At 44.6% G+C, this 27,406-nt stretch overlaps 1 protein-coding gene across 1 annotated transcript in view; it reads right to left on the reverse strand.

Annotated features, from left to right (window-relative positions):
• The window catches only part of DNAJC24 (DnaJ heat shock protein family (Hsp40) member C24), a 54,110-nt gene that overhangs the window by 9,729 nt on the left and 16,975 nt on the right, over nucleotides 1-27,406 (reverse strand). Inside the window, exon 3 of the mRNA XM_040410032.1 lies at nucleotides 8,698-8,836. Within this exon, the coding sequence (XP_040265966.1) occupies nucleotides 8,698-8,836 (139 nt within the window). The remainder of the gene's footprint in view (nucleotides 1-8,697; nucleotides 8,837-27,406) is intronic.

Below are 27,406 nucleotides of genomic sequence, written 5' to 3' on the forward strand. Positions count from 1 at the left end.
TGAGCTAAAAATATATATTTTTAAATATAAAGTCCTTTTTTCTGTACAGAGCTGACATGCTTTAGTCTAGTAGCACCCTTTGGATTTTCTGTCTTTTCCGTCAGACCAGGAGCAGACGGACTCCTTATCTCTGCTCTCTGACCATATTATAGCTCAGTTCTTCTCTTACTGATAAGAATGTGGCTTAAATAAGTGTTTATGACCTTTTAGTAGTTTAGACATAAGGTTTAAAAGGTCTTTTCCGTCATCTAATGAGCTGAGGGGCTCCTTATCTTTGCTCTCTGACATTATAAAACACTCATTAAAGCTCAATCCTTATCTTACTAATACGTTTTTATGACCTCTCAGTAGTTTAGAAAAGAGGTTTGTTAGATGACCGGCACAAAGTGAAAGTGAAAGTATCAGTCACACAGCTAGAAAAACCGTTAACCCTTTGTGACATAACAGCTTAATATTTTTAATAAAAGTCCAATTGAAAAAAAGATTTTTAGCCAAAAATAAGAAACATGCAAATCATTTAAAAAAATGGCCTTCGAAGTTGTGCATAGCCTTTAATTTATAAATATGTCCGTATGTACATTTGAGAAGGAAGTCTTTGAACTCCGAAACACGTCGTCTATCCATAGTTATCCTTTACCAATTCTAGTTGTGTATCTGCGCCAAGGGATGTCCCTGTATAGGTGGATTTGAAGATGTTTCAACCACCAGACTTCTCCTTAAATGTACAGTAAGGACTTTAGCCATGGTAGGAGTAGGTGCCCATACATAGGACGGTATATAGCGCGTGCAGTTATATATTTGAGTTTGTCTCTTTAGTACAACCAGCAAATCATGCATTATTAACATCTATCCAAACAGAAAATAAATGATGAGAGCTTTATTGACTGTGGTTTCCTATAAACTCTTTGTGCCGGAGAAAGACACGGAAGAGTAAACCACATGATCCGTTAAGTCCATTGGGGTTATACAGTAATAAGGAAGTAATTGTGTGACTTCATTGTCTGAAATGCTAACAGAGACGGCTCATCCACAAGGTTTACAAGCGGAAGGTTCAAGAGGTTGAAAATCCGCAGAGATTCTTCCAGGCTGAGTAACATTCAATAATGATTAGTAGCTCTCGACAAATCCACTACAGTGCCAAAAATAAATAAGAAAAAAAAAAAAAAACTTACTTATTAATCCCCTTTACTGAATTGTTATAATGGACACCATCTTTTATTACAAACATCTTTTTTTTGTTTGTTTTTTCGCTATGCATATAAAAAAAAACAACTCTGGAAATAGTGCAGTTTTCACTGTCATTTACCATTTGCTTTGCTTTGTAGATTGGGGCAGACAGAGCAGAGTCTTCTCACTATCAATACAAAGCAGGGGCTTTCCTGAGAGTTTTAATATACTGCTGAAAACTTACAGTGCCTTGCAAAAGTATTCACCCCCCTTGACTTTTTTCGTGTTTTGTTACATTACAGCCTTAACTTCAATGTTTTGTTAATCTGAATTTTATGTGATGGATCAGAACACAATAGTCTAAGTTGGTGAAGTGAAATGAGAAAAATATATAAATAAAACTATTGTTTAGAAATAGAAAACGAAAATTGGCATGTGCGTATGTATTCACCCCCTTTGTTAGGAAGCTCATAAAAAGCTCTGGTGCAACCAATTACCTTCAGAAGTCACATCATTAGTGAAATGATGTCCACCTGTGTGCAATCTAAGTGTCACATGATCTGTCATTACATATACACACCTTTTTTTTTTAACACCTAAGCAAGAGGCATCACTAACCAAACACTGCCATGAAGACCAAGGAACTCTCCAAACAAGTAAGGGACAATGTTGTTGAGAAGTAAAAGTCAGGTTTAGGTTATAAAAAAATATCCAAATCTTTGATGATCCCCAGGAGCACCATCAAATCTATCATAACCAAATGGAAAGAACATGGCACAACAGCAAACCTGCCAAGAGACGGCCGCCCACCGAAACAGGGCAAGGAGGGCATTAATCCGAGAGGCAGCACAGAGACCTAAGGTAACCCTGGAGGAGCTGCAGAGTTCCACAGCAGAGACTGGAGTATCTGTACATAGGACGGCAATAAGCCGTACGCTCCATAGAGTTGGGCTTTATGGCAGAGTAGCCAGAAGAAAGCCATTACTTTCAGGAAATAACAAAAAGGCACGTTGTGAGTTTGCGAAAAGGCATGTGGAAGACTCCCAAAATGTATGGAGCAAGGTGCTCTGGTCTGACGAGACTAAAATTGAAATGCCTATGTCTGGCGCAAACCCAACCCAACACATCACCCAAAGAACACCATCCCTACAGTGAAACATGGTGGTGGCAGCATCATGCTGGGGGGATGGGACTAGGAAACTGGTCAGAGTTAAGGGAAAGATGGATGGTGCTAAATACAGGGATATTCTTGAGCAGAACCTGCACCTCTCTGTGCGTGATCTGAGGCTAGGACGGAGGTTCACCTTCCAGCAGGACAATGACCCCAAACACACGGCTAAAGCAACACTTGAGTGGTGTAAGGGGAATGGCCGAGTCACAGCCCAGATCTCAATCCTATAGAAAATCTGTGGTCAGAGTTAAAGATTGCTGTTCACAAGCGCAAACCATCCAATGTGAAGGAGCTGGAGCAGTTTTGCAAGGAGGAATGGGCAAGAATCCCAGTGGTAAGATGTGGCAACAAGCTCATAGAGACTTATCCAAAGGGACTTGGAGCTGTGATTGCTGCAAAAGGTGGCTCTACAAAGTGTTGACTTTAGGGGGGTGACTAGTTCTGCACTTTTACTTTTTCTGTTATTTTGTCCTATTTGTGGTTTGCTTCACAATAAATAAAAAAACAAACATCTTCAAAGTTGTCGGCATGTTCTGTAAAATAAATGATACAAATCCTCAAACAATCCATGTTAATTTCAGGTTGTGAGGCACCAAAACACGAAAAAAGTCAAGGCGGTGAATACCTTTGCAAGGCACTGTAAAGGGCATCTGTCAGCAGATCTGTCCTTGTGACACTCGCTGACCTGTTACAAGTGCACTTGGCAGCTGAAGGCGTCTGTGTTGGCCCCATTTTCATATGTGCCCGCATTACTGAGAAAAGTAATTTTAATATATAAAAGGAGCCTCTAGGAGCAATGATGGCTTTGCTGTTATACCTAGAGGCTCAGCTCTCTCTGCAACTGCCGCGTCCTCTGCATTTTGATTGATAGGGCCAGTCAGTGCAAATATCATGCTTGGACCTGTCAGAGTGGAGAGCACACGGCAGTTGCAGAGAAAGTAGAGCCTCTAGGTGCAATGTTAATGCCCCCGTTGCTCCTAGAGGCTCATTTGCATACAGGTGCACATACAACAGGTCAGCCGGTATCATAGGGATCTGCTGACAGATGTCCTTTAATAAAGCATGATAGTGACACCACCCACACACACAAGGCTCTGTATGCAGCAACCATCACTTCCTTCCTGGGGAAGGGGACTGTAATAACCTGTGATGTCTCTCTGACAGTGCTGCAATGTATATGTTTACAATGCAGGGAGGAACCTGGATACCACTTTTATAGCTGCCACCAGGGAAATTTATAAAATAAGCTATCAACTTGAATTTAATTACCTTTCTGAGCAGCTGAAGGGTGCCTGCTGTTTACACAGCAGATAACTGGAGGCAGAGTCCGTGATCGGCAATAACACCAATCACAGATACTAATTGTGACTACGGCACCTGAGTGGTCTTTTCCTGGGAGTGCTGTACTCCTAGGGACTGAATTGCTCCCCTGTGCTTAGATCAAGGGAGCCATTTGTTGGCTATGACAGCCTCAGGCCTTCTGAAGGCTCTGAGGCCTGTCATAGAGAAGTCCTTATAGAGCCCTGCATGTGGCAGGCTCCACAGGAACATAGTGAATCTCTCATAAGCTGCAATGTTAAATAATTGCAGTCTATTGGAGAAGCGATCAGACGATTGCATGTTAAAGTCCCCTAGGAGGACAAAAAAAAAAAAAAAGTGTAAAAAAAAGTGTAAAAAATTTTTAAGATATAAAAATTCAAATCATCACCAATTGCCATGTCCAAAAACAACCATACTATTAAAAAAAATATATATATTTATCCAGTACGGTGAATGAAGTAATAGAAAAGCAAATCAAAATGGTTGATTCTATGTTTTTTCGGCGCTTCAGCTCCAAAAAAATTGAAGTGATCAAAAAGTCATACACACCTAAATATGGCATCAATAAAATCTACAGATTGCCCCACAAAAAAAAAAAAAAAAAGAGTCCTCACCCAGCTCCGTAGAGGTAAATGTAAAAAAGTTATGGGGGTCAGAATAAAAAAAAGTTTTTATTTAACAATATATTAAAACACGAAAAACTATGCAAATGTGTTTTTTTTTTTTTCCAGTTTTACCTCATTTGGATTTTTTCCAGCTTTCCACTAGATTGTATGCAGTGTATTAAATGGTGCCATGGTTCTGCAAAAAACAAGCCCTCATATGAATGGAAAAAGCTAAAAAGTTGTGGGTCCGTGAAGGCAGGGAGAAGAAAGCGGGGAAATAAACAGAGAATAGGAAAATAGGAATAGGACCTATCAGGAATAGGTTAATTAATGACACTAAAATAGAATACACTGGATGATACTACCTTTAATTTTGTTTTAAGATTAACTTTATAATTTTTAATGTATTGGGGGCAAAAAGGGACTTTATTCCCCGATTTTTTATTTTTTTTTATTCATCCATTTTGTCGCCTCTGCTTTCCACAGCGAGACCCCTTTAAACATTATGGAGGGAATTCTGGCCTAAACAAGTTGCAAGTGGCGTTTCTCCGCCGCCCTTACCACTTTCCCATAAGGGGGCGTGACGAGGAAGTGGAGGGAGGGGCCAGTGGCCCCAACATATTCATTTTTTTTCGCCAGCTTTCTGGAGTAAATGAAGACTGCAATGTTTGCCAGCTAGGGGCTGCCGTAAATTTTAGTTAAGGGACATGGACTGCCGGAGAGGAGTCTAATTCACGACCGTCATATATTTACGCGCAGCCTCTGGTAGCGCACAGAGATAACACAGACCAGTGTAAACCGCCGGTCTATGATAAATTCCCTCCCCCTATGTATTAAATTCACATCTGCAGTTCAGGTCACCATATTTGGCACTCGCTTCTAAACCTGCTATGCAAAAGTTTGAATTCTAAAATAGAAGTCCACCCAAAAATGGAAATTCAAACAGTGGGACCCGCCAAAAAAAAAAAAAAAAAAAAAAAAGTAATTTCTTGACGGCAGTATGGCAATCCTATCCAGCCAAGAAGAGGCGGCTTTGTGCATTGAAGTGTAAGCTCATATCTCTTTAACTCCCACAGACTTCACTGCTAATAGAGACACGGGTGTGCGGCCACCTCTGCTATATGTGGTTGTACAAGGGGTCAAGTGGGGTCTGGGTCTCAATGGTAGGATGGAGCCCCCACCAACCTAAATCCGGTACTGGAAACCACAATGGCCTAGGTCGATGTTCTAATTAGATAAATAGGCATAAAAGACACTGAAATGTAATAAATGGCATGCAAGTAAAAGGTACACGACGTAGACTCAACTCTGAAAAAGGTATTCTTCATCAATTCGGTAATAGAGGCAATTAAAGGGGTTACCCACAAGCAATGTAAAAAAATAAAAATCCGATTATCGCATAGTACATGACAATCTCTTTCTATCAAACTTAGAACCAGCCCTGTACCTCACATGGATCCAGAGATCTCCCCATTCTTTGCTGCTATTGCTCTGCTAGATTTATTTCAGGCTGGCAGCTCGGGGGCGTGTCCTTTCTCAGGAGGCGTGTCCTTTCTGCTGCAGCTGGTGGCAGTTGAAGGATGGAACTGAGCATGTGTGTCCACCTCAGCGAGCAGGACAGAGAGTTTAGTAAAAGGGGCAAAGAGCAGGTGGCGCTATATACAGATAGATTTCATTGAATAACTCAGTGGATATACAACATTTTTAATTACATGCAATTACAAAAGTATTCACATCCAGGAGCTGGTTTGAAAACTGCTGAATATTTTTCTTGGGAAAACCCCTTTAACAGTAAATTCATAGGCCATGTATCTAGCCAACCCAAAAAACGGCTACATTATGAGTTAGGGTCTTGTTATCTAGGTTGTGGTGTAACAAAGCTAGTCGCCCCCCCCCCTAATTGTTAACGGTAAGAGAGCTGGAACGGGAAGGCGAGGGGGAGGGGCGATTTTGAGGAGGGTGAGGCAGATTTGATGGCATTTACCTTGGTAAACAATCTACAGAGGCAGCTCTCTCTTTTTAGACACACCGAGGGCCGATGGTGGCTATGCATGAAAGATAAGCCAGAGTGTGTTACTGCAATGTGCCACTGAGTGTTTTCCCCATAGGCAAGACACTATTATTGAGGCCCCCCCCCTCCCCCTCCCATTAGCAAGGAGGGTGGGTATACATTTATTGAAGGCTCTAATGGAAGGCTGAGGGACTCCTACCCCCAGGCCGAAGCAGAAAGACAGGCTATCACATCATGTAACAGGAGCCTGTGTGTGACAGATCTGACCTACATTTCCCCGTTCCTTGCTCCCAACAGCCTGTCGCTGTTTTAAGAAGCTATTTTCTCCGAAGCGCAAGAAAAGGAGAAAAAAAAAAAAAATTGCCAGCGAGAGATGCTGATTTATAGAAATCTGGGGTTTAAATTAACTCTTCGTGTGCCAGTGTTTTGGGGTGAAAAAAAAAATATATATCTGTGCAGGATCGTGTAACCAAAAAGAAGACCTTCCCTGGCCCAGTTGCTACCAGACTATCATACCAGCCATTCATCCACATCTTGCACTGCTGAAATTTAATAAGGCTGGAAGAGCTCAAGGCGCGTTGTCTGTGTACCGCCACGTACCGCGCTTATATTATATTTATGGAGATATGTTAACTATAATAGGTCAGACCTTAAAGGGGACGCCCGAGCATATAAAGAAGGATCTTCCGAAATGCCACAACTGTCCATGGGCTGTGTCTAGCACTACAGCTCTGCCCCATTTCCTTGATGGGGGGTGAGATGCAATACCAGATATAGCCCATGGTCAAGAATGGCCCTGTGTCTGGAAGGGGGAAGGGGGGGGGGGAAAACCCTTTTAGGGATACTTGGGTTTAACATTTTTGCTATAGCAAAACCTCCACCAAAAAATTGGGAGCTATGCATTTATGTGATTCCAGTTGCATGTTATTCATTAGGGGATGGCTATTAGATTGGTGGGGGTCTGGCCACTGGGATCCTCGATCACAAGAATGGGGGTCCCAGGTCACCCTATTTGAATGGTTCTGTGGTTTAGCATGTGCACTGCCACTCTCATGTGCACTCCCATAGAGATGGAGTGGCAGTGCCTATGCTCGACCACTGCTCCCCAGTTCTTGTAATCGCTGGGCGCCCAAGCCTTCAGACCCCTACCAATCTAACAGCTGTCCCTCATCCTACAGTGGATAACTAGTTCTTCTTGGAATATCCTAGTCATTGCTGGAGGCCAAGATACAGAGAGTGGGAATTAGCCATGTAGGAGGATCGGTAAGATGAGTATCTGTATCAAATTTCAAGGGGGTTGAACAACCTCTTTATAGGGATTGACCACCTTTTGGGGGGGGGGGGTTGGCAGATACCCCCTGCCTATGACTAGACATGCAAAGGGAGGCATACTCCCCCAGCACTCGGTCCGAGCTCCTTTCCTGGGGTCCCCGCGCCGTCAACATCCACTTTGGCGCCGTTGGTATGACCTGCCCCCCCTCCCCCCCCATTATGTTATGTGACCAACTGACATGAGGCCAGGGGGACTGTGGCCAGTCACTGGCTGAAGTGCCGTCAAAGGGCATGTTGACTGTAGGGGACCCAAGTGAGGTAGCCGAGGAGTGAAAAAGCTCGGACTGGGAAAGTATGCTGGAAGGGGGGTCTGCCAAAAATCCCAAACAGGCAGCCAATCCCTTTAATTTGAGGCAACACCAACCTGCATACCCAGCACCAGTCTAACATCCTACTGGTTTTGTCAGGATATCTAGCAGTGTTGATGCCTCATGTGATATTTTCTTTAAGGCCTCATGCACACGACCGTATCTTTTGTCTGCATATCGGATGCAGACCCATTCATTTCAACGTGGCTGCAAAAGATGCGGACAGCAAATCATGTGTATGTCCGTTCCGTCGGCCCACAAAAAAAATAGAACGGCCCACAGGGGTAAAATAAAAAATGGCGGCATGCACACGGATGGGACCTCAAAACCTTCGTGCTCATGTGCACGAGGCCTAAATGTTTGTTAAAAACGGAGGTGCAGAGCACAGACAGGAATGGAAACCTTGGGCTGCGCGGTCTTGCGTTGCTTTGGGGCGTAACATATGAACCCGACTTGTCAGTGAAGATTGCAGAGATGCAGTTAACACGGATGAGTCATTCGACGCCATCAATTTCCCCAAAGGTCCACAGAAAACATACCCTCCACTATGTAATTTTAAATGTACCGGTCTAAAATAGAGCAACTCTCTGTCGTGTACAGCGGGAGCACAGAAGAAGAAAAAATAAGCCGTACTGCGGCTCTCGTCTGCCATCTATTATTTATAAGGCAAATATCAAAGGGCTCAGAATAGAGCGGGCCGAGTTTATTAACACACAGGAGGTGCAATCTCACGGCTGCCTCGCCAAAAAAGACCCAGAGCAGGCCTGGTCTGTGAGAACTCACCACGCCGCCGCAGGTCATAGGCTCGCTTCGTCTCCTCGTTTCCCAGTATCTTCCATGCCTGACTGATTTCAATGAACTTCCGTGCACCCTCTGCCTCTTGTTCGGCAGAGATATCTCGGCGTTGCTTATCTGGATGGTACTGTCCATGTGAAAGAGAAGATAGAGATATAACCTTGATTACAACTTTCTCACATGCCTCTACATTGATTAAAAAAAATAAAACACAGCACCACACCTGTGCTCAGGTTGTGTGTGGTACTGCAGTTTAGCTCCATTCATGTCAATGGAGCTGAGCTTGCAATACCAGGTGCAACCTACACACAGATGTAGTGCGGCTTGTGAAAGAAGGCCGACATATTCTTCTCATCATGGACGGTCAATGAATGTTGGAAATGTTATCTTTTTTTAAGCTTTTGAATAAACCCCAAAAAAAGAAGAACAGAGCAGCAGATATATAATACAACAGATAACACATTTTATTAGACTAGTAATTTAAAAGATTAAATTACATACATATATATTAGCAGCATGACATTCACAGGAAAAATACCCACGGGACCACTAATCATAATACATCAGGGTAAAATACTCCTGCAAATATAGAGGGATGAAATAAATCCCAAAGACACATAAATAAAAGTGCAAAGTGCCACAGTACCAATAAATACAGTTGCAAGAAAAAGTATGTGAACCCTTTGGAATAATATGGATTTCTGCACAAATTGGTCATAAAATGTGATCTGATCTTCATCTAAGTCACAACAATAGACAATCACAGTCTGCTTAAACTAATAACACACAAAGAGTTAAATGTTACCATGTTTTTATAGAACACACCATGTAAACATTCACAGTGCAGGTGGAAAAAGTATGTGAACCCCTAGACTAATGACATCTCCAAGAGCTAATTGGAGTGAGGCGTCAGCAAACTGGAGTCCAATCAATGAGATGAGATTGGAGGTGTTTGTTACAGCTGCCCTGCCCTATAAAAAACACACACCAGTTCTGGGTTTGCTTTTCACAAGAAGCATTGCCTGATGTGAATGATGCCTCGCACAAAAGAATTGTTGACTTGCATAAAGCTGGAAAGGGTTATAAAAGTATCTCCAAAAGCCTTGCTGTTCATCCGTCCACGGTAAGACAAATTGTCTATAAATGGAGAAAGTTCAGCACTGCTGCTACTCTCCCTAGGAGTGGCCGTCCTGTAAAGATGACTGCAAGAGCACAGCGCAGACTGCTCAATCAGGTGAAGAAGAATCCTAGAGTGTCAGCTAAAGACTTACAAAAGTCTCTGGCATATGCTAACATCCCTGTTAGCGAATCTACGATACGTAAAACACTAAACAAGAATGGATTTCATGGGAGGATACCACAAAGGAAGCCACTGCTGTCCACAAAAACCATTGCTGCACGTTTACAGTTTGCACAAGAGCACCTGGATGTTCCACAGCAGTACTGGCAAAATATTCTGTGGACACATGAAACCAAAGTTGAGTTGTTTGGAAGAAACACACAACACTATGTGTGGAGAAAAAGAGGCACAGCACACCAACATCAAAACCTCATCCCAACTGTAAAGTATGGTGGTGGGGGCATCATGGTTTGGGGCTGCTTTGCTGCGTCAGGGCCTGGACGGATTGCTATCATTGAAGGAAAAATGAATTCCCAAGTTTATCAAGACATTTTGCAGGAGAACTTAAGGCCATCTGTCCACCAGCTGAAGCTCAACAGAAGAAGGGTGTTGCAACAGGACAATGACCCAAAGCATAGAAGTAAATCAACAACAGAATGGCTTAAACAGAAGAAAATACGCCTTCTGGAGTGGCCCAGTCAGAGTCCTGACCTCAACCCGATTGAGATGTTGTGGCATGACCTCAAGAAAGCGATTCACTCCAGACATCCCAAGAATATTGCTGAACTGAAACAGTTCTGTAAAGAGGAATGGTCAAGAATTACTCCTGATCGTTGTGCTCGTCTGATCTGCAACTACAGGAAACGTTTGGTTGAAGTTATTGCTGCCAAAGGAGGTTCAACCAGTTATTAAGTCCAAGGGTTCACATACTTTTTCCACCTGCACTGTGAATGTTTACATGGTGTGTTCAATAAAAACATGGTAACGTTTAATTCTTTGTGTGTTATTAGTTTAAGCAGACTGTGATTGTCTATTCCAATAAAAAGAAAGACGGTCCAGCTTAACTGAAAAATACTTGAGGCTTTATTTAATCCAGTGCAGATAAAAACCAACATACAGCAATGCAGAAAATCGACCGGTTTCGGATCACTGTAGATGTGGATCCTTAGTCATGATGTGCACATCATGACTAAGGATCCACATCTACAGTGATCCGAAACCGGTCGATTTTCTGCATTGCTGTATGTTGGTTTTTATCTGCACGGGATTAAATAAAGCCTCAAGTATTTTTCAGTGAAGCTGGACCGTCTTTCTTTTTATTGGGATCCGTTGTGCGCCTAAGGTTCAGGGCGAGGTCCGGGCTCCTGGCTTCCTGTGGATGAGCGCGACATCTCCTAGTGATTGTCTATTGTTGTGACTTAGATGAAGATCAGATGACATTTTATGACCAATTTGTGCAGAAATCCATATCATTCCAAATGGTTCACATACTTTTCCTTGCAACTGTACATGCAGGAGACAGTTGTATAAAGTATACAGACCATGTTCTGCCTTCCTCTGGAATGGTAGGAAACCAAGGGTAGCCTATCACAAGCTAATACTGAGGAAGGAACATGGGGGTTTGGGTCTTCCAGATGCCCTTACTTACTATCAAGCGATTCACCTAAAAAGATGGCTCCAGATTCATGTTCCTAACTACAGGTCATCAGGCAACAAAACAGAATTATGCTACCTGACGAAGGAGCAAAGGGCAGGGCTGCGGTGCCTGACAGATGCAACAATAGGAGATAATCCATTACTAAGAGGAAGAGTTTCTGTAGTAAGGAAAGTAAATAGTATAAGGGAATTGTTGGGTAAACGGTCCCTAGACATGCCAGCAGACCTTATTCCCTTTTCTATAAGACATAGAATAATGACTGTTATGGGATAAAGTTAGAGATTGTACTGTGGAAGATTTTCTTAGTCCCGTGCCCAACTAAAGAAAAGAGCACATATCCAAGCTATCACAACTTTAAAAGCACAAACTTCCTAGATGAGTCTGAAATTCACTCAGCAGGAAAAAGATTGTCTAGCCAACTAGGGGGGGTTAGAGAGAGGACGTTATTTGAAAAACTAATGGGTAAGGAGATAATCCCAAACAAACTAATTTCGCACTTATACATATATCTACTTACTGACACCGTATTATGTCCAGACCTGGTCCTCTGAATTAGGTAAAGACCTCTCAGAGACAGAAATTTTACGAATACACGCACACTCACATGGCTTTTCTAGGTGCATTAGGGCCCAGGAACACTCTTATAAGGTCATGACCCAGTGGTACAAGACCCCCAGACAGCAGTACTTGAGGGGCTTGTGTGACTCTGATGCATGCTGGAGATGGTGAAGGTTCTTTAAGCCACATCTTCTGGTCCTGTCCACGTCTGACAGAATTCTGGGCAGAAGTTATTCATACTACTAATGCCATAACGGCCAGGGTTCTTGGTCTAGCCCCAGAGAATGTACTACTATGGCTCCCCTCTGGTAACTGGCATCCTTCTAAAAAAGAAGATCTAGCTACACATCTGATCCAAGCTGCTAGACTTTTAATACCCCTGAAGTGGCCAAGTAGTGATCCTCCAACGATAGGTCAGTGGAAAGAGAAGGTTGACCAATTATATAGAATGGAGGAGCTTGAAGGCTGGGAAGAAAGAAACCATGATAGGTTCCTACGGATGTGGGGTCCCTGGAAGAGATATTGCCTAACCAACAACCCCAGTCCAAACACACAGAATTCAGTTAAGCCCTTGACGCAAACTACCTGAGAATCTATTAAAACTATCACAGCAATGACAAGTTCCGAGGAAATGGTTAGGGAACGGTTGGGTGGCCCTAGGGACTCACCCATACACTGTTCACCCCCCTCATCCCCTTCCCACTTTTTTTTTTTCTCCCACATGTTATTCAAGGAAATGCAGGAACAAGAGTATAATGCATACTACTGGTAATTATAGAATATGCTTTATGTGTATTGGATGATATGCGACCACATTCAAACCTGTATTTTTCATTCTTTATGTATACTTACACTTTTACTAGGCCCATGGTATGTGACCATAATTAAGGGCCATGTATGTACTTGCTTAATGTTGCTGAATAATAAAAAGAAATTTGAAAGTATACAGACCAATGTAGTCCTAGTCCTGACACATGTTTCGCGTTCGCTTTCTCAAGGGATGTGTGTGATGTGTGCTCACTACCTATATATACCTTCTTCATTAGGTTGGTTAGATACACATGGGAAAAAAACCTAATGCAATCAAAATAGGAGAGGAGAAGGAGGAAGTGGCATGCGTTCCAGACTGGAACGCACGACATCTCTTTCCGGATCCTCAAGTGTCCGGACACATGTTTGGGAGATCCGTCATCTACAAGGAGGTGAAGATAGAAACATAATTCACATGTGGGAAAGAGATACATATAGACTGGGCCAAGCAGAAAATATAATAAACAGGAGGACGGATCCGAGGTATTCCACGGAGGATCGCAGAAACCCGGCAGGAAGTCCGGTCTGCGGTTCACCGTGGAGCGCAAAGTCACGGTCCGCCCCTCCTAGTGCACAGAATGAGAGCGATCCCGCAAGATCACGGGAGCGCATAAAGGAAAACCATGGGAGCGTGATCTCGCAAGACCAGGGACCAATACCGAGAAATCTATCATGTTGCGTTCCACAGTGGGACGCATGTGCCCTATGTGCCCTATACTGCCGATCCCCATCTACTGACAACGCCATGGACAAGGGGGACAGTGGGCAATGCCTGTAAGCTGAATACATGAAAAATACATAATAAGTGACAATAACTAGCAGTAATAATCTATAGCAAAATATATACAGTACAGACCAAAAGTTTGGACACACCTTCTCATTCAAAGAGTTTTCTTTATTTTCATGACTATGAAGGCATCAAAACTATGAATTAACACATGTGGAATTATATACATAACAAACAAGTGTGTGAAACAACTGAAAATATGTCATATTCTAGGTTCTTCAAAGTAGCCACCTTTTGCTTGGATTACTGCTTTGCACACTCTTGGCATTCTCTTGATGAGCTTCAAGAGGTAGTCCCCTGAAATGGTCTTCCAACAGTCTTGAAGGAGTTCCCAGAGATGCTTAGCACTTGTTGGCCCTTTTGCCTTCACTCTGCGGTCCAGCTCACCCCAAACCATCTCGATTGGGTTCAGGTCCGGTGACTGTGGAGGCCAGGTCATCTGGCGCAGCACCCCATCACTCTCCTTCATGGTCAAATAGCCCTTACTTTCAAAGTTTTCCCAATTTTTCGGCTGACTGACTGACCTTAATTTCTTAAAGTATTGATGGCCACTCGTTTTTCTTTACTTAGCTGCTTTTTTCTTTGCCATAATACCAATTCTAACAGTCTATTCAGTAGGACTATCAGCTGTGTATCCACCTGACTTCTCCTCAACGCAACTAATGGTCCCAACCCCATTTATAAGGCAAGAAATCCCACTTATTAAACCTGACAGGGCACACCTGTAAAGTGAAAACCATTTCAGGGGACTACCTCTTGAAGCTCATCAAGAGAATGCCAAGAGTGTGCAAAGCAGTAATCAAAGCAAAAGGTGGCTACTTTGAAGAACCTAGAATATGACATATTTTCTGTTGTTTCACACTTGTTTGTTATGTATATAATTCCACATGTGTTAATTCATAGTTTTGATGCCTTCAGTGTGAATCTACAATTTTCATAGTCATGAAAATAAAGAAAACTCTTTGAATGAGAAGATGTGTCCAAACTTTTGGTCTGTACTGTATATACTTCATTAATACATACTAAGTGAAAGTGCAAACACACGTGAAGTGCTACGTGACAAGGTGAAAAAATGTGATTACAATAAAATGCAATCAAATAACAGCTCAGTTAATGTATCAATAGATGGAATAATATTACACCACCATTCTTTAATATAGAATGTACAATAAAATGCTTCTTTGAGAACATCCTATTGTGGACACCGTTAGTATTTTCATGATCATGTACCGGACAATCCTTCACAATACTTTCCATGATCTTATACCGGACAATCCTACATGATCGCCGTTTCATTAGTCCACATAATATATGCGTCAATATGGATCCAACATGCAACCTGATGAAACGAGACAAAAAGGGATATTATAAATCATCCTAAAAACAATATAAAAAAGGTCAAAGTAGGCGATTGTCCGGTACATGATCATGAAAATACCAACAGTGTCCACAACAGGATGTTCTCAAAGAAGTTTTGTTGTACATTCTATATTAAAGAATGGTGGTGTAAACGATCTTATGAGTGCGGGACAATAGTCCCACGATCAGCCCAAAGTGCACAGCATCATTGTAATCTATGATACTGTGCCGCTTCCGTGCGCACGATCAATGCCGCTCCGGGACATATGGCCCGCTCACGGAACTTATATCACGGAGGGCATATGGTCGTGTGCAAGGGCCCTTAATCAGCAAATTGGATCCAAGTGTCACAACTCAAATCTTTCACAGGCGCCCTCTGATGGGCTGAACATCAAGAGAATAGGGTCCTAAGACATTCCCCTGAGGCAATAACCCACAAAAGAGCTTGAAAAAGGGGCTTCGAAAACCGTGCCATGTGTCACCATATTCTGACAGCCACAGCTTTTTTATTTTTCCGTCTACGAAGCTGGATGACGGCTCGATTTTTTTGTAGGGAAAGCTTTAGTCTGCATTGGTGCCATTTTAGGGTGCATACATTTCTGTTATATTAATCTACTCCATACAATTTGGGGTACGCAGACGACCATTAAATGGGTTGTCTCACCTCAAACACTCGCTAGGGTCCCTCTTTAGAACAGAGCCTGCAAAGTGAAGGAGGTTGCACCGCGCATGATCATCCGCCCTCCATTCATTCCTATGGCAGCGAACCGGCGCTCTGCTATTTTCGTCGCTCCCATAGGAGTGAGTGGAGGGCAGACACACATGTGCGGTGCACCCTCCAGGACTTTGCGGACTCCGTTCTAAAGATAGGTGCAGGTCCCGCACCTATCGGACATTGGGGGCATATCCTAGCCAGTAAGACACTCCTTTAAGCTCCTAAACAACTGCCATAGTTAAATCCCATGGTTGTCGCCAAGGGGTTCACTGCAGTTCAGCAGTGCAGTTTAACACCCCTTTTATAAAACACTGTAATTTGTGTGCGTTTCTTGGCTACGGAGAAACTAGAAACGTAGAGAATCCGCCGTCTCCCCTCGTCATGTCAGCATTAACACTTTCTGCCAACAGGTTCCAAGGATCCACAACTTGTTGCTCTCCAGGCTCCCGTCCCAATACCTCCAGATCTGTCTCGGTTTTCTGACTGAACGATTTACATCCTACTGTTATGTAAAGAGGTCTCGTAGGAGCAGATAGCCCGGAGCTACGGAGCTTTCCTTTGTGGCCGACATGGTTCATTGGCTGCTAATTAGGTTGCATGTTCTGTCACAGCTTTCAAGGATTCTTGTCTATTAATTGATCTTCATGTCTATCTCAACTGCCCGGCTAGGCCTGGCCTTGTACTTGCAGATTAGCACCTCAGCAGAAAAAGGAGGGAGACGGGGAGACCACATCAGGAGAACGGTGTTCATTTCTGAAGGCCTCACCTACAAAAAGAAATGGATAAAATAGAATGGGTCCTCCTAAAGTCGTGGATGCGCCTAAGGCATAAACTATACAAGGAACTGTCCTCCTCTTTAAATCAAGATCCAATCAACCATCACGAGTATCGTGCGAGGGGCCTATCCACCTAAAATATGACACCTGAAATTCTCACTGGGTGTCGTACAGTTGTCTGGGCAAATGTGTCTTCCAGCCTTTGGGATGTCAGATTGTGCAGGAGGGACGCTTTACTGGCCATCGTAAGAGGGTAGTTCCATCTAGAATTTTTTGGCATATGCCATAAATGTCTGACGGGTTCTATTCCCACCTCTTGCTCCTATCTCAAGAACGGGGGGGAGGCGCAACTCAAATGAAGACGATGCCGAGCAAACACTGTGTCCTCTCCATTCACTGCACGCTCAGCTATTTCTAGTAGTCCCATCGCAGTAAATGAAGAGGACACCGTGCTTGCATGGCCACCCCTCCATTCACAGCTATGGGACTTGCAAAAATATTCAAGCCAGCACTAAGCTATGTTCTGAAGTCCCATAGTAGTGGATGGAGTAAGCTGTGCTTGTGTGGCTTGATCTCTACTAACATCGGGGCCCCAACCTTGAGATATGAGCAGGTCTCAAAAGGTGGGACATGCAGCTATCAGACATTTGTGGCATATCCTATCAATATGCCATAAAGGTCCAAACTGGAAAAACCCTTCTCATGACCATAATACTGCTTTAACCCAATATGCCATACATGTCCAAATTGGAATAACCCTTCTCAATATGGCCTCATGACCATGGCCAGATTACTGCTCTGGTGCAGGACCTATATAGTACCATTGATGGGACTGAATTCCAGTGCTATAAGATCAGCAAGCTTTGAGGGGCTTCATGACATCAATTCCCATCATCGGCACCATGTACATGGTCTTATCCCATGTACAGGACGATATCCATTCCCATCAATCTCTTATAGTCAGAGCAGATCCAACATAAAAACGAAAATGGTCTCCGTTGTCCAATGGCTTCAAAATGACTATCACTCCCTGCGTGTCGCCAATGGAGGACAGCAGTCTAAAAATGACAGTGATATCCGACGCCAGAACTACAACTGAGATGCTACCGAAGAAAAAACATCAGAGCTGAATATAAGGTTTATATCACACGAGCGATACGAAACGAGGTGGGCGTGGTTAAGGAAAAACGGATGGTTTTAAACGAACGTTTAATCAGTTTTGTCTGCAATTGTGTTCAGTGTTTCAGATTGCTCCGTGCGGATCCAATCCGTTTTGATGAGTTTTTCACGTATGTGAAAAATAACACTCAACCCATTGAGGCCAAATGTCTTCCGTTTTTCACACAAGCGCCATTCACTTCTATGGGGCCAGAACTGCGTGAAAAATGCACAATGTAGAACGTTCTGCAATTTTTTCTGAACGCAGAGATGATCGGTGATAAATGACGCTCATGTGCACAGACCCATTGAAACGAATGGGTCAGGATTCAGTCCGGGTGCTGTGTGTTCACAAAACGCGTCAAATCCGGACGGAAAACTTGCTCTAAACCAAGTAACTTTACCAAATGATGTGCAAGATGATGAATCCAGGGTTCCCGGTGGAGAAGGCACAGAAGTACATTACATGGACGGCCATGGAATTATGCATTACCCCTGCAGCAGCTGCCGCCATGTTATGCCACCAGACTTGCCCATATCTAGTCAAAGTGTGTAATTTGGGAACTTAAAGGGATATTCCAAATGTTTGCAGAGGGATACAAATGGTGTGAAAAAAATACCAGAACCTATACTAACATCACAAACTCTCCGATCACCGTCCCCAGTTCCCTGCTGGGCTCCACTTCTTACTGAAGTCCCAACATGGCTGGGAATGCCGCTTTGCCAATCCCTGGCTGAGGAGGGTCATTTCCTGCAGGAGGTGGAGCGCAGGGTGTCGTTGTAGCGGCAGAGGCGCAGTCAGTGCAGCGCTCCAGACTAATAAAATTACCTAGGACCAAATTTAAATACATGTATAATTATAATATAAAAAATTGCCTCATTCATACGTCAGTGTTCAGTCAGTGATTTCCATCAGTGATTTCTGAGCCAAAGCCAGGTGCGGCTCTAAACACAGAACAGGTGCAGATCTTTCACTCCAATCCTGGTTTTGGCTCACAATCACTAATGGAAATCACTGACCGAACACTGACTGTGTGAATAAGGCCTTACTGCGTGCAGTGTCCCGCATCTCTCTCCTCCTTCTCATTCCATTTGGTCCTCTTACAGCTGAACTTAAAAACTTGAATTTTCATCACTGATGAAAACTATTTACATAGTTCAAAATTTAGGGTTTATTGGTCAAAATGTCAGCATCACTGAGGCCTCCTCTTTCTTATAGACAGGGCTCAGGATTAAATGGCTCCAGTGAAGGGCCTTCTGAGCTCATCTGGATTAGATCCTCCAGTGTAGAAATAGGAATTGATTGCATACTTTTATTATATCATTCGTTTTGGGCAGATAAACCTTCGTTCACATGGGATTCTACTTTTCCATAGTACCATGCTGGGGTATATATCATTTATTGATCAACTTTTATTAAAGCAGTTCTCTGGGCTTGATACAGGTCACACAGAGACACAGAGCATTATAAATCAGTATAACGCTGCGCGCTTCCCAAGTCCTGAAAGGAGGATTACCCTCTCACACGGAGCGTGATTCCCGTAAGGGACAAGCCCATGTGAAAGAGGTATAAGACAACAGCTACACAGAACACACTGCACTACACTGGATAGACAGCGCTGGTACCGTACTCACCGCCCCATACTGGATATACAGCGCTGGTACCGTACTCACCGCACTACACTGGATATACAGCGCTGGTACCGTACTCACCGCACTACACTGGATATACAGCGCTGGTACCGTACTCACCGCACTACACTGGATATACAGCGCTGGTACCGTACTCACCGCCCTACACTGGATATACAGCGCTGGTACCGTACTCACGCGCACACATGGATATACAGCGCTGGTACCGTACTCACCGACCGCACTACACTGGATAGACAGCGCTGGTACCGTACTCACCGCCCTACATTGGATATACAGCGCTGGTACCGTACTCACCGCACTACACTGGATATACAGCGCTGGTACCGTACTCACCGCCCTACACTGGATATACAGCGCTGGTACCGTACTCACCGCACTACACTGGATATACAGCGCTGGTACCGTACTCACCGCACTACACTGGATATACAGCGCTGGTACCGTACTCACCGCACTACACTGGATAGACAGCGCTGGTACCGTACTCACCGCCCTACATTGGATATACAGCGCTGGTACCGTACTCACCGCACTACACTGGATATACAGCGCTGGTACCGTACTCACCGCACTACACTGGATATACAGCGCTGGTACCGTACTCACCGCCCTACACTGGATATACAGCGCTGGTACCGTACTCACCGCCCTACACTGGATAGACAGCGCTGGTACCGTACTTACCACACTACACTGGATAGACAGCGCTGGTATCGTACTTACTACACTGGATAGACAGCACTGGTACTGTACTTGCTACACTGGATATATAGTGCTGGTACCGTACTCACCGCACTACACTGGATAGACAGCGCTGGTACCGTACTCACCGCACTACACTGGATAGACAGCGCTGGTACCTTACTCTTCTGCACTACTCTACACTGGGCATACTACTACACTGCACTAGTCATAACTGTACTCACTGTACATGGTCACACTACCCTCTGCCACACTGAGAAGATCACACTGCACTGTACAGACCACACTGCGTAGATCACACTGCACTGTACAGACCACACTGAGAAGACCCCACTACACTGTACAGACCCCACTACACTGCACAGACCACACTGAGAAGACCTTACTGCATGCAGTGCACAGCGCCGGACACACACTCGTACGCTGCGGTCAGCTCGGGTCTGCGGGCTGGTCACAGCGGGAGCAGCTGCTGCTCCACAATACACAGCTCCAGCACCCGGAGCTCTGTACAGTAACCAATCATAGCAGGTCACTGAAGTGTGGCGGGTCACCGCTAACACCCACTGTGCACTGCGTCTGACCCGAGCCGGTATCACAACGCCCACCCTATAAGTGATGATCTAACCTGCACACGTCCAGGACCGTGCACGCCCTCCTTTTCCGGGCAGCTGCGCGGGACTCTCAGTTTAAAGCGACAGCGCGGAGCAGCTGGTAGTCACCCGAGGAAGCAGTTTCTTCCCAGTGTTACCCAGGGGGGCATGACTAACACATCTGGAGTCCGATTGGCTGCGGCCCATGCTTCGCGACTAAAGGGATTATGGGAAAGTGAGTTCCTGTCTGTCCTCCATCAAGCTTGCCGTCCTCACTGTCTGGCGGGCTGGATGTTAGGAAATTGGCTCTTCTAACAGATGTGTCTAGCATGGTGTTTTTTTTTTTTTTTTTAAAGCTGCAACACGGCGGTGGGACAAATCGCAAATAGCGATAAGACTTAAAAGTCTTATCGCCATTTGCAAATTCCTGGTCGCCATCTGGAGCTTTTTAGTTTTTTTTAGTTTTACACTAGTGATGCCCAACCTGCGGCCCTCCAGCTGTTGTAAAACTACAACTCCCACCATGCCCTGTGATAGCTGTAGGCTGTCCAAGCATGCTGGGAGTTGTAGTTTTGCAACAGCTGGAGGGCCGCAGGTTGGGCATCCCTGATTTACACCATTTGCATCCCACTGCAATTCTTCTTTGCTTGGAACACCCTTTTAAGAAACACAAAAAGAAATGGTTCAGCAGTAATAGAGTCCCAACTATGAATTTTCAATCCATTGTTCTAGGGGTCAACCTATTAGTCGCAGCTTCACTGGCCTTATAACGCAAATGACATTATCACTTTCAGTCTATTTGCACGGCTTCCCCAATATCCCATCATATCAAGTCGCCTTTAATATGTGGATGAGATTACGTGCGCGGCTAATTGTAGTATATATACGTGTTTCGGAGTAACCTTTCCGGCTCATATGTAATAGGTTGTTGCTATATAATTAAAATTACAATAACTGCAATAAAAGCATATTCCAACGCGTTTCATACCGAAAGGTCTCCTCACAGTGATGGATATGTATGTAATTTACTCATGCAATCAATTCAATGGATGAAAAGTGGTTTACATGAGACCACACCGGAGCCTCCTGCACCAGCCGGCATCTTTCTTTTTGTCCTTTTAATAATAATAATAATAATGAGCAACAAAATAATTAATTTCTCTTTTCGGAAAAGTAATGGAAAAGACTTGTGTAATAATAGGGTGCGGATAGGACAAAGGAGTCGAGCCAGGGGAAGAGAAAGCACATTCAGATGGATGGTTGACGAACAGAGAAAAACAACCCCTAGAACATATGGCAAGGCTAAAGTTTTGAAGCAAGTGGTCTGAACCAACAACCAGAGCTCATAGGATGAGGCCTAACACCTGACTAAACTGAAAGGGCAGCTGTCAGCAGTTTTGTCCCTATGACACCTGTTACATGTGCGCTTCGCAGCTGAAGGCATCTGTGCTGGTCCCATGTCCGCATTGCTGAGAAAAATTATGTTTTAATATATGCAAATGAGCCTCTAAGAGCAACGGGGGCGTTGCCATTACACCTAGAGGCTCTGCTTTCTCTGCTACTGCTGCGCCCTCTGCACTTTGATTGACAGGTCCAGGTGTAATGATGTTTTCACTGCATGGTCCCGTCCATCAAAGTACAGAGCGCTTCCATAGAAATGAATGGAGCGGCTGCGCACATGTGCGACCTGCCGCTCCGGTCATTTCAAAAGGAGCAGCAGGGGGTATGGGAGCCCCTTTCTCGTGATCGGTGGGGCTCCCAGCGGTAGGACCCCCATCAATCTGATAGTTATCCTGTGGATAGGGAATAACTTGTACTGGAATACCCGTCCTAGAAAACCCTTTTTTATTGTTTGCCAGGCACAGCCCCATCCAACCAGTCATGGCGGTGCCTGGTACTGCAGTTCAGTCCCAGTCAAGTTAATGGGACTGACCTGCAATACTAGTCACAGCCTCCACTAAATGTTAGGGTTGTCTAAGCAATGAAACTTCCCCAGCCCCTTCAATCATCCGATTAGATGGGTCCGTCCCTATCAAAGTCACACAATGCACACTGTGCTTTTTCTGCGCCACAATGCAAACCCCGAACCCGGCCAAATTCTACAGTTAGGTCCATATATATTTGGACAGATACTAAATATTTCTAATTTTCGATCTGTACAGTAACACAATGGATTAGGAACAAAACAATTCAGATGCAGTTGAAGTTCAGACTTTCAGCTTTTGGGTTGAACAAAATGATTGCATAAAAATGTGAGGAACTAAAGCATTTTTTTAAACTCAATCCCTTCATTTCAGGGGCTCAAAAGTAATTGGACAAATTAAATAATTGTAAATAAAATATTTCTAATACTGGGTTGAAAACCCTTTGTTGGCAATGACTGCCTGAAGTCTGGACCTCATGGACATCACCAGACGCTGTGTCTCCTCCTTTTTAATGCTCGGCTCGGCCTTTACTGCCGCGGTTTTCAGTTGCTGTTTGTTTGTTTAGTGAAATGCTCTATTGGGGTCAGATCCATGACTGGCTCGGCCATTCAAGAATATTCCACGTCTTTGCTTTAATAAACTCCTGGGTTGCTTTGGCTTTATGTTTTGGGTCATTGTCCATTTGTATTATGAAATTCCGACCAATCAGTTTGGCTGCATTTGGCTGGATTCGAGCGCACAGTATGTCTCTGAAAACCCCAGAATACATCCGGCTGCTTCTGTCCTGTGTCACATCATCAATAAACACTAGGGCCCCGGGGCCACTGGCAGCCATGCATGCCCAAGCATCACACCGCCTCCGCCGTGATGTGGTATGCTTTGGATCATGAGCTGTACCAGGCGTTCACCATACTTTTTTCTTTCCATCATTCTGGTAGAGGTTGATCTTGGTTTCATCTGTCCAAAGAATGTTCTTCCAGAAGTCTGCTGTTTTTTAAGGGCTCTTTCACACTTGCGTTATTGTCTTCCGGCATAGAGTTCCGTCGTCGGGGCTCTATGCCGGAAGAATCCTGATCAGGATTATCCTAATGCATTCTGAATGGAGAGAAATCCGTTCAGGATGCATCAGGATGTCTTCAGTTCCGGTACGGAACGTTTGTTGGCCGGAGAAAATACCGCAGCATGCTGCGCTTTTTGCTCCGGCCAAAAATCCGGAACACTTGCCGCAAGGCCGGATCCGGAATTAATGCCCATTGGAAGGCATTGATCCGGCCTTAAGCTAAACGTCGTTTCGGCGCATTGCCGGAGATCGACATTTAGCTTTTTCAGAGTGGTTACCATGGCTGCCGGGACGCTAAAGTCCTGACAGCCATGGTAAGTGTAGCGGGGAGCGGGGGAGCAGTGTACTTACCGTCCGTGCGGCTCCCCGGGCGCTCCAGAGTGACGTCAGGGCGCCCCAAGCGCATGGATCACGTGATCGCATGGGGCGCTCTGACGTCATTCTGGAGCGCCCCGGGAGCCGCACGGACTGTAAGTATACCGCTCCCCCGCTCCCCGCTCCTACTATGGCAACCAGGACTTTAATAGCGTCCTGGCTGCCATAGTAACACTGAAAGCATTTGGAAGACGGTTCCGTCTTCAAATGCTTTCAGTACACTTGCATTTTTCCGGATCCGGCAGGCACCTCCGGCAACGGAAGTGCATGCCGGATCCCAACAACGCAAGTGTGAAAGAGGCCTAAGATGTTTTTTTTAGCGAAGTCCAATCTAGCCTTCTTATTCTGGAGGCTTATTTGTGGCTCTCACCGTGCAGTGAACCCTCTGTATTTCCTTTCATGCCGTCTTCTCTCTATGGTAGTTTTGGATATTGATACACCTTTATCCTGGAGAGTGTCGTTCACTTGGTCGGCTGTCGTGAAGGGGCTTCTCTTCACCATGGTAATTATTCTGCGATTATCCACCACTGTTGTCTTCTGTGGGCGTCCAGGTCTTATTGCATTGTTGAGGTCACAGTGCTTTCTTTCTTTCTGTACCAAATGTAGATTTTGCCGCTCCTAAAAGCGTAGCAATTTCTCGGATGGTTTTTTTCTGTTTTCGCAGATGAAGGATGGCTTGTTTCACCTGCATGGAGACCTCCTTTGACCGCATGTTTACTTCTCAGCAAAATCTTCAAAATGCAAGCAAACACACCTCAAATCAATCAACTCCAGGCTTTTATGTGCTTAATGAGAATGAAATAATGAAGGAATTGCCCGCACCTGCCCCATAAAACAGCCTGTCAATTGTCCGATTACTTTTGGTCCCCTCTAAAAACAGGATGCCACATGATAAGGAGCTGAAACTCCCAAACCCTCTCATCCAATTTTAATGTGGATACCCTCAAATAAAAGCTAAAAGTCTGGACTATGTTTATGTCCATTATATAACTATAACTTGAATATGTTTAGTAAACAGGTAAAAAAACACAACAATTTTGTGTCAGTGTCCAAATATATATGGACCTAATGGTATATCGTCTCCATGATTACTACTTTAAAGGGGTTGTCCTAAAAAAAAATATTCTGCAGTTTCCAAACCAGCCCCTGGATCTGAATATTTTTGTAATTACATGTAATAAAAATGTATTATAGCCACTGAGTAATTCAATAAAATCTGTGTAGCGCCACCTGCTGTTTGCTATTTTTCTAATTTCTCTGTCCTGCTCCCTGAGACAGAAGCCTGTGCTCCGTTCCATCCTTCAACTACCACCAGCTGCAGCAGAAAGGACACGTCCCCTAAGCTGACAGCTTGAAGTAAATCTAACAGAACAATCGGAGCAAGGAATGTGGAGATCTCTGGACCCGTGTGAGGCACAGGGATGGTTCTAGCTTTGTTAGAAAGAGATTGTTGTGTACTATATGACCCCTGATTTTTACTTTTCACATTATTAACCCCTTTAAAGGGGTATTCCCATGCAGACAATGGAGGCATATCGCTAGGATATGCCCCCATTGTTTGAAAGGTGTGGGTCCCACCTAAATCGAGAACGGACCCCTAAAGATTGCGGAGGGTGCACTGCGCAATGCGCAGCCGCCCTCCATTTGTTGAGCGCTGGCACGGATATTTACATCGGCCCTATAGAAATGAATGGGAGTGGTGGCCGCGCAAGCGCGGTGCGCTCCATTCAATCCTATGGGGAGAGCGCTTGGCGGTGGCCGGACCCGCCTTCCCCTCTCCGTACCCAGAGGTGGGACCTGCACCTGTCAGACAATGGGGGCATATCCTAGTGATATAACCACATTGTCGACATGAGAATACCCCTTTAGGTATGTTCAGTTCTGAGACCTCTAGAAAGCAGGAATTTATAACGGATTTATTCTCAAACGTCCCTGCGAACCATTTTACAATCCTACATAAAATGTATTCCGTTTCTCCAACCCCCTCTGCCCCAACCCAATTCCCAAACTACGCTCCTGCTAAAACATGTCTGGCACCAACTGCAAGACAAAATACAATTAATATAAAAAAGGACGGGCCTTGCTCTTTCGCAGGATAGTTGCAGCTTTCTAATTATCCTGCATGTAATAGTAAAGGGAATTAACCCAGTGAGCGACAGCTGCAATTAGCAGCACACTATCACCTCCTCAGAACCTCTGCGCTGAAAAGGGTTTGCATTTGAGCCTCGGGCTCCAGTAGAAAGTCCAGGTGAATCGGGCGGCCCCCGGCCCCCCCTTGTTCTGGAGGAACGTACTATGCCTCATTAAATTGCCCTTCTGTAAATGATGCCAAATAGGAGGGCAAACCCAAAATGTTCAAAAAATATTTATACGGCAAAAGTAGCGGACTTGGAAACTTTACTGTGTCGGACTATGTGGTGCAGAAGGAGATTACAGGAGGCTGTGTGTGACATGCAGGCACACTACTGCCACCTACCGCAGGGCCGGGGTACAGGCCGGGCGTCTCTCCTTCTCCTAGACCAGCAGGGTTTCTGGCACCGTGACATGTGTTGATGCCATCAAGCCAAGCTGCGCTCAGACAATATTTCGCCTTTTTGTGGATTTTCTTTTTAGATATTATTTTCGGATATTGTATAGAGCCCATTTTATCGCTCACAAAAAACAGGTCCATGCTTTCTAAGCACGAATGTAAGTAGACAGTCTAGGGGGCTTGTGATCAACGGCGGCGGTCTCCACCACTTCTCTATTACACCGGAGATGCGCCAACTCACAACCACTGCATTTTAAACTGTAAATTAAAGGGGTTGTCTCACTTCAGCGATGAAAGTTACCACCCACAAGGCACTTACTAATGTATTGGAATTGTCCATATTGTTTCCTTTCCTGCCTGGCTTAAGTCATTCGTTTTTCCATCACATTATACGCTGCTCGTATCCAGGGTTACGACCACCCCTATAATCCGGCAGCGGTGGTCGCGCTTGCAACACTGTAGGAAAAAAGCGCCATCTCTCTGGTGGTTGGGACTGTGGGTAGCGCAATGCGCAGGAGCTCCACCTCGTATCTGCAATGCGGCAGTGGCCGTAACCCTGAATGCGAGCAGTGTGTAATGTGATGGAAAAATGAATCCAGGACAGCAAAGGAAGCAAATATGGACAATCACAATACATTAGTAAGTGCCTTGTATTAACTTTCTCTACATGGTAAATGCCATGTGCTGAAGGGGGACAACCCCTTTAAGAAATATCTGTCACCAGACAGACCGTTACATGAAGACAAACTCTTTTCGCATGTACGTAGGACGGTCAAAATTGGTCCATATAACACAGGACACACCGCTCCCCTGGGTGGCTCTCCAGATGGTATGTCCTGGAAAGGAGGACATCCCTCTATGGCCTCCATATGCGGTCTTATCATAAGGCAACCCTCTTAAAATCGTATGGGTTCTGTAA

This window comes from Bufo bufo, chromosome 10, assembly GCF_905171765.1.
Source record: "Bufo bufo chromosome 10, aBufBuf1.1, whole genome shotgun sequence".
Lineage (NCBI taxonomy): Eukaryota > Metazoa > Chordata > Amphibia > Anura > Bufonidae > Bufo > Bufo bufo.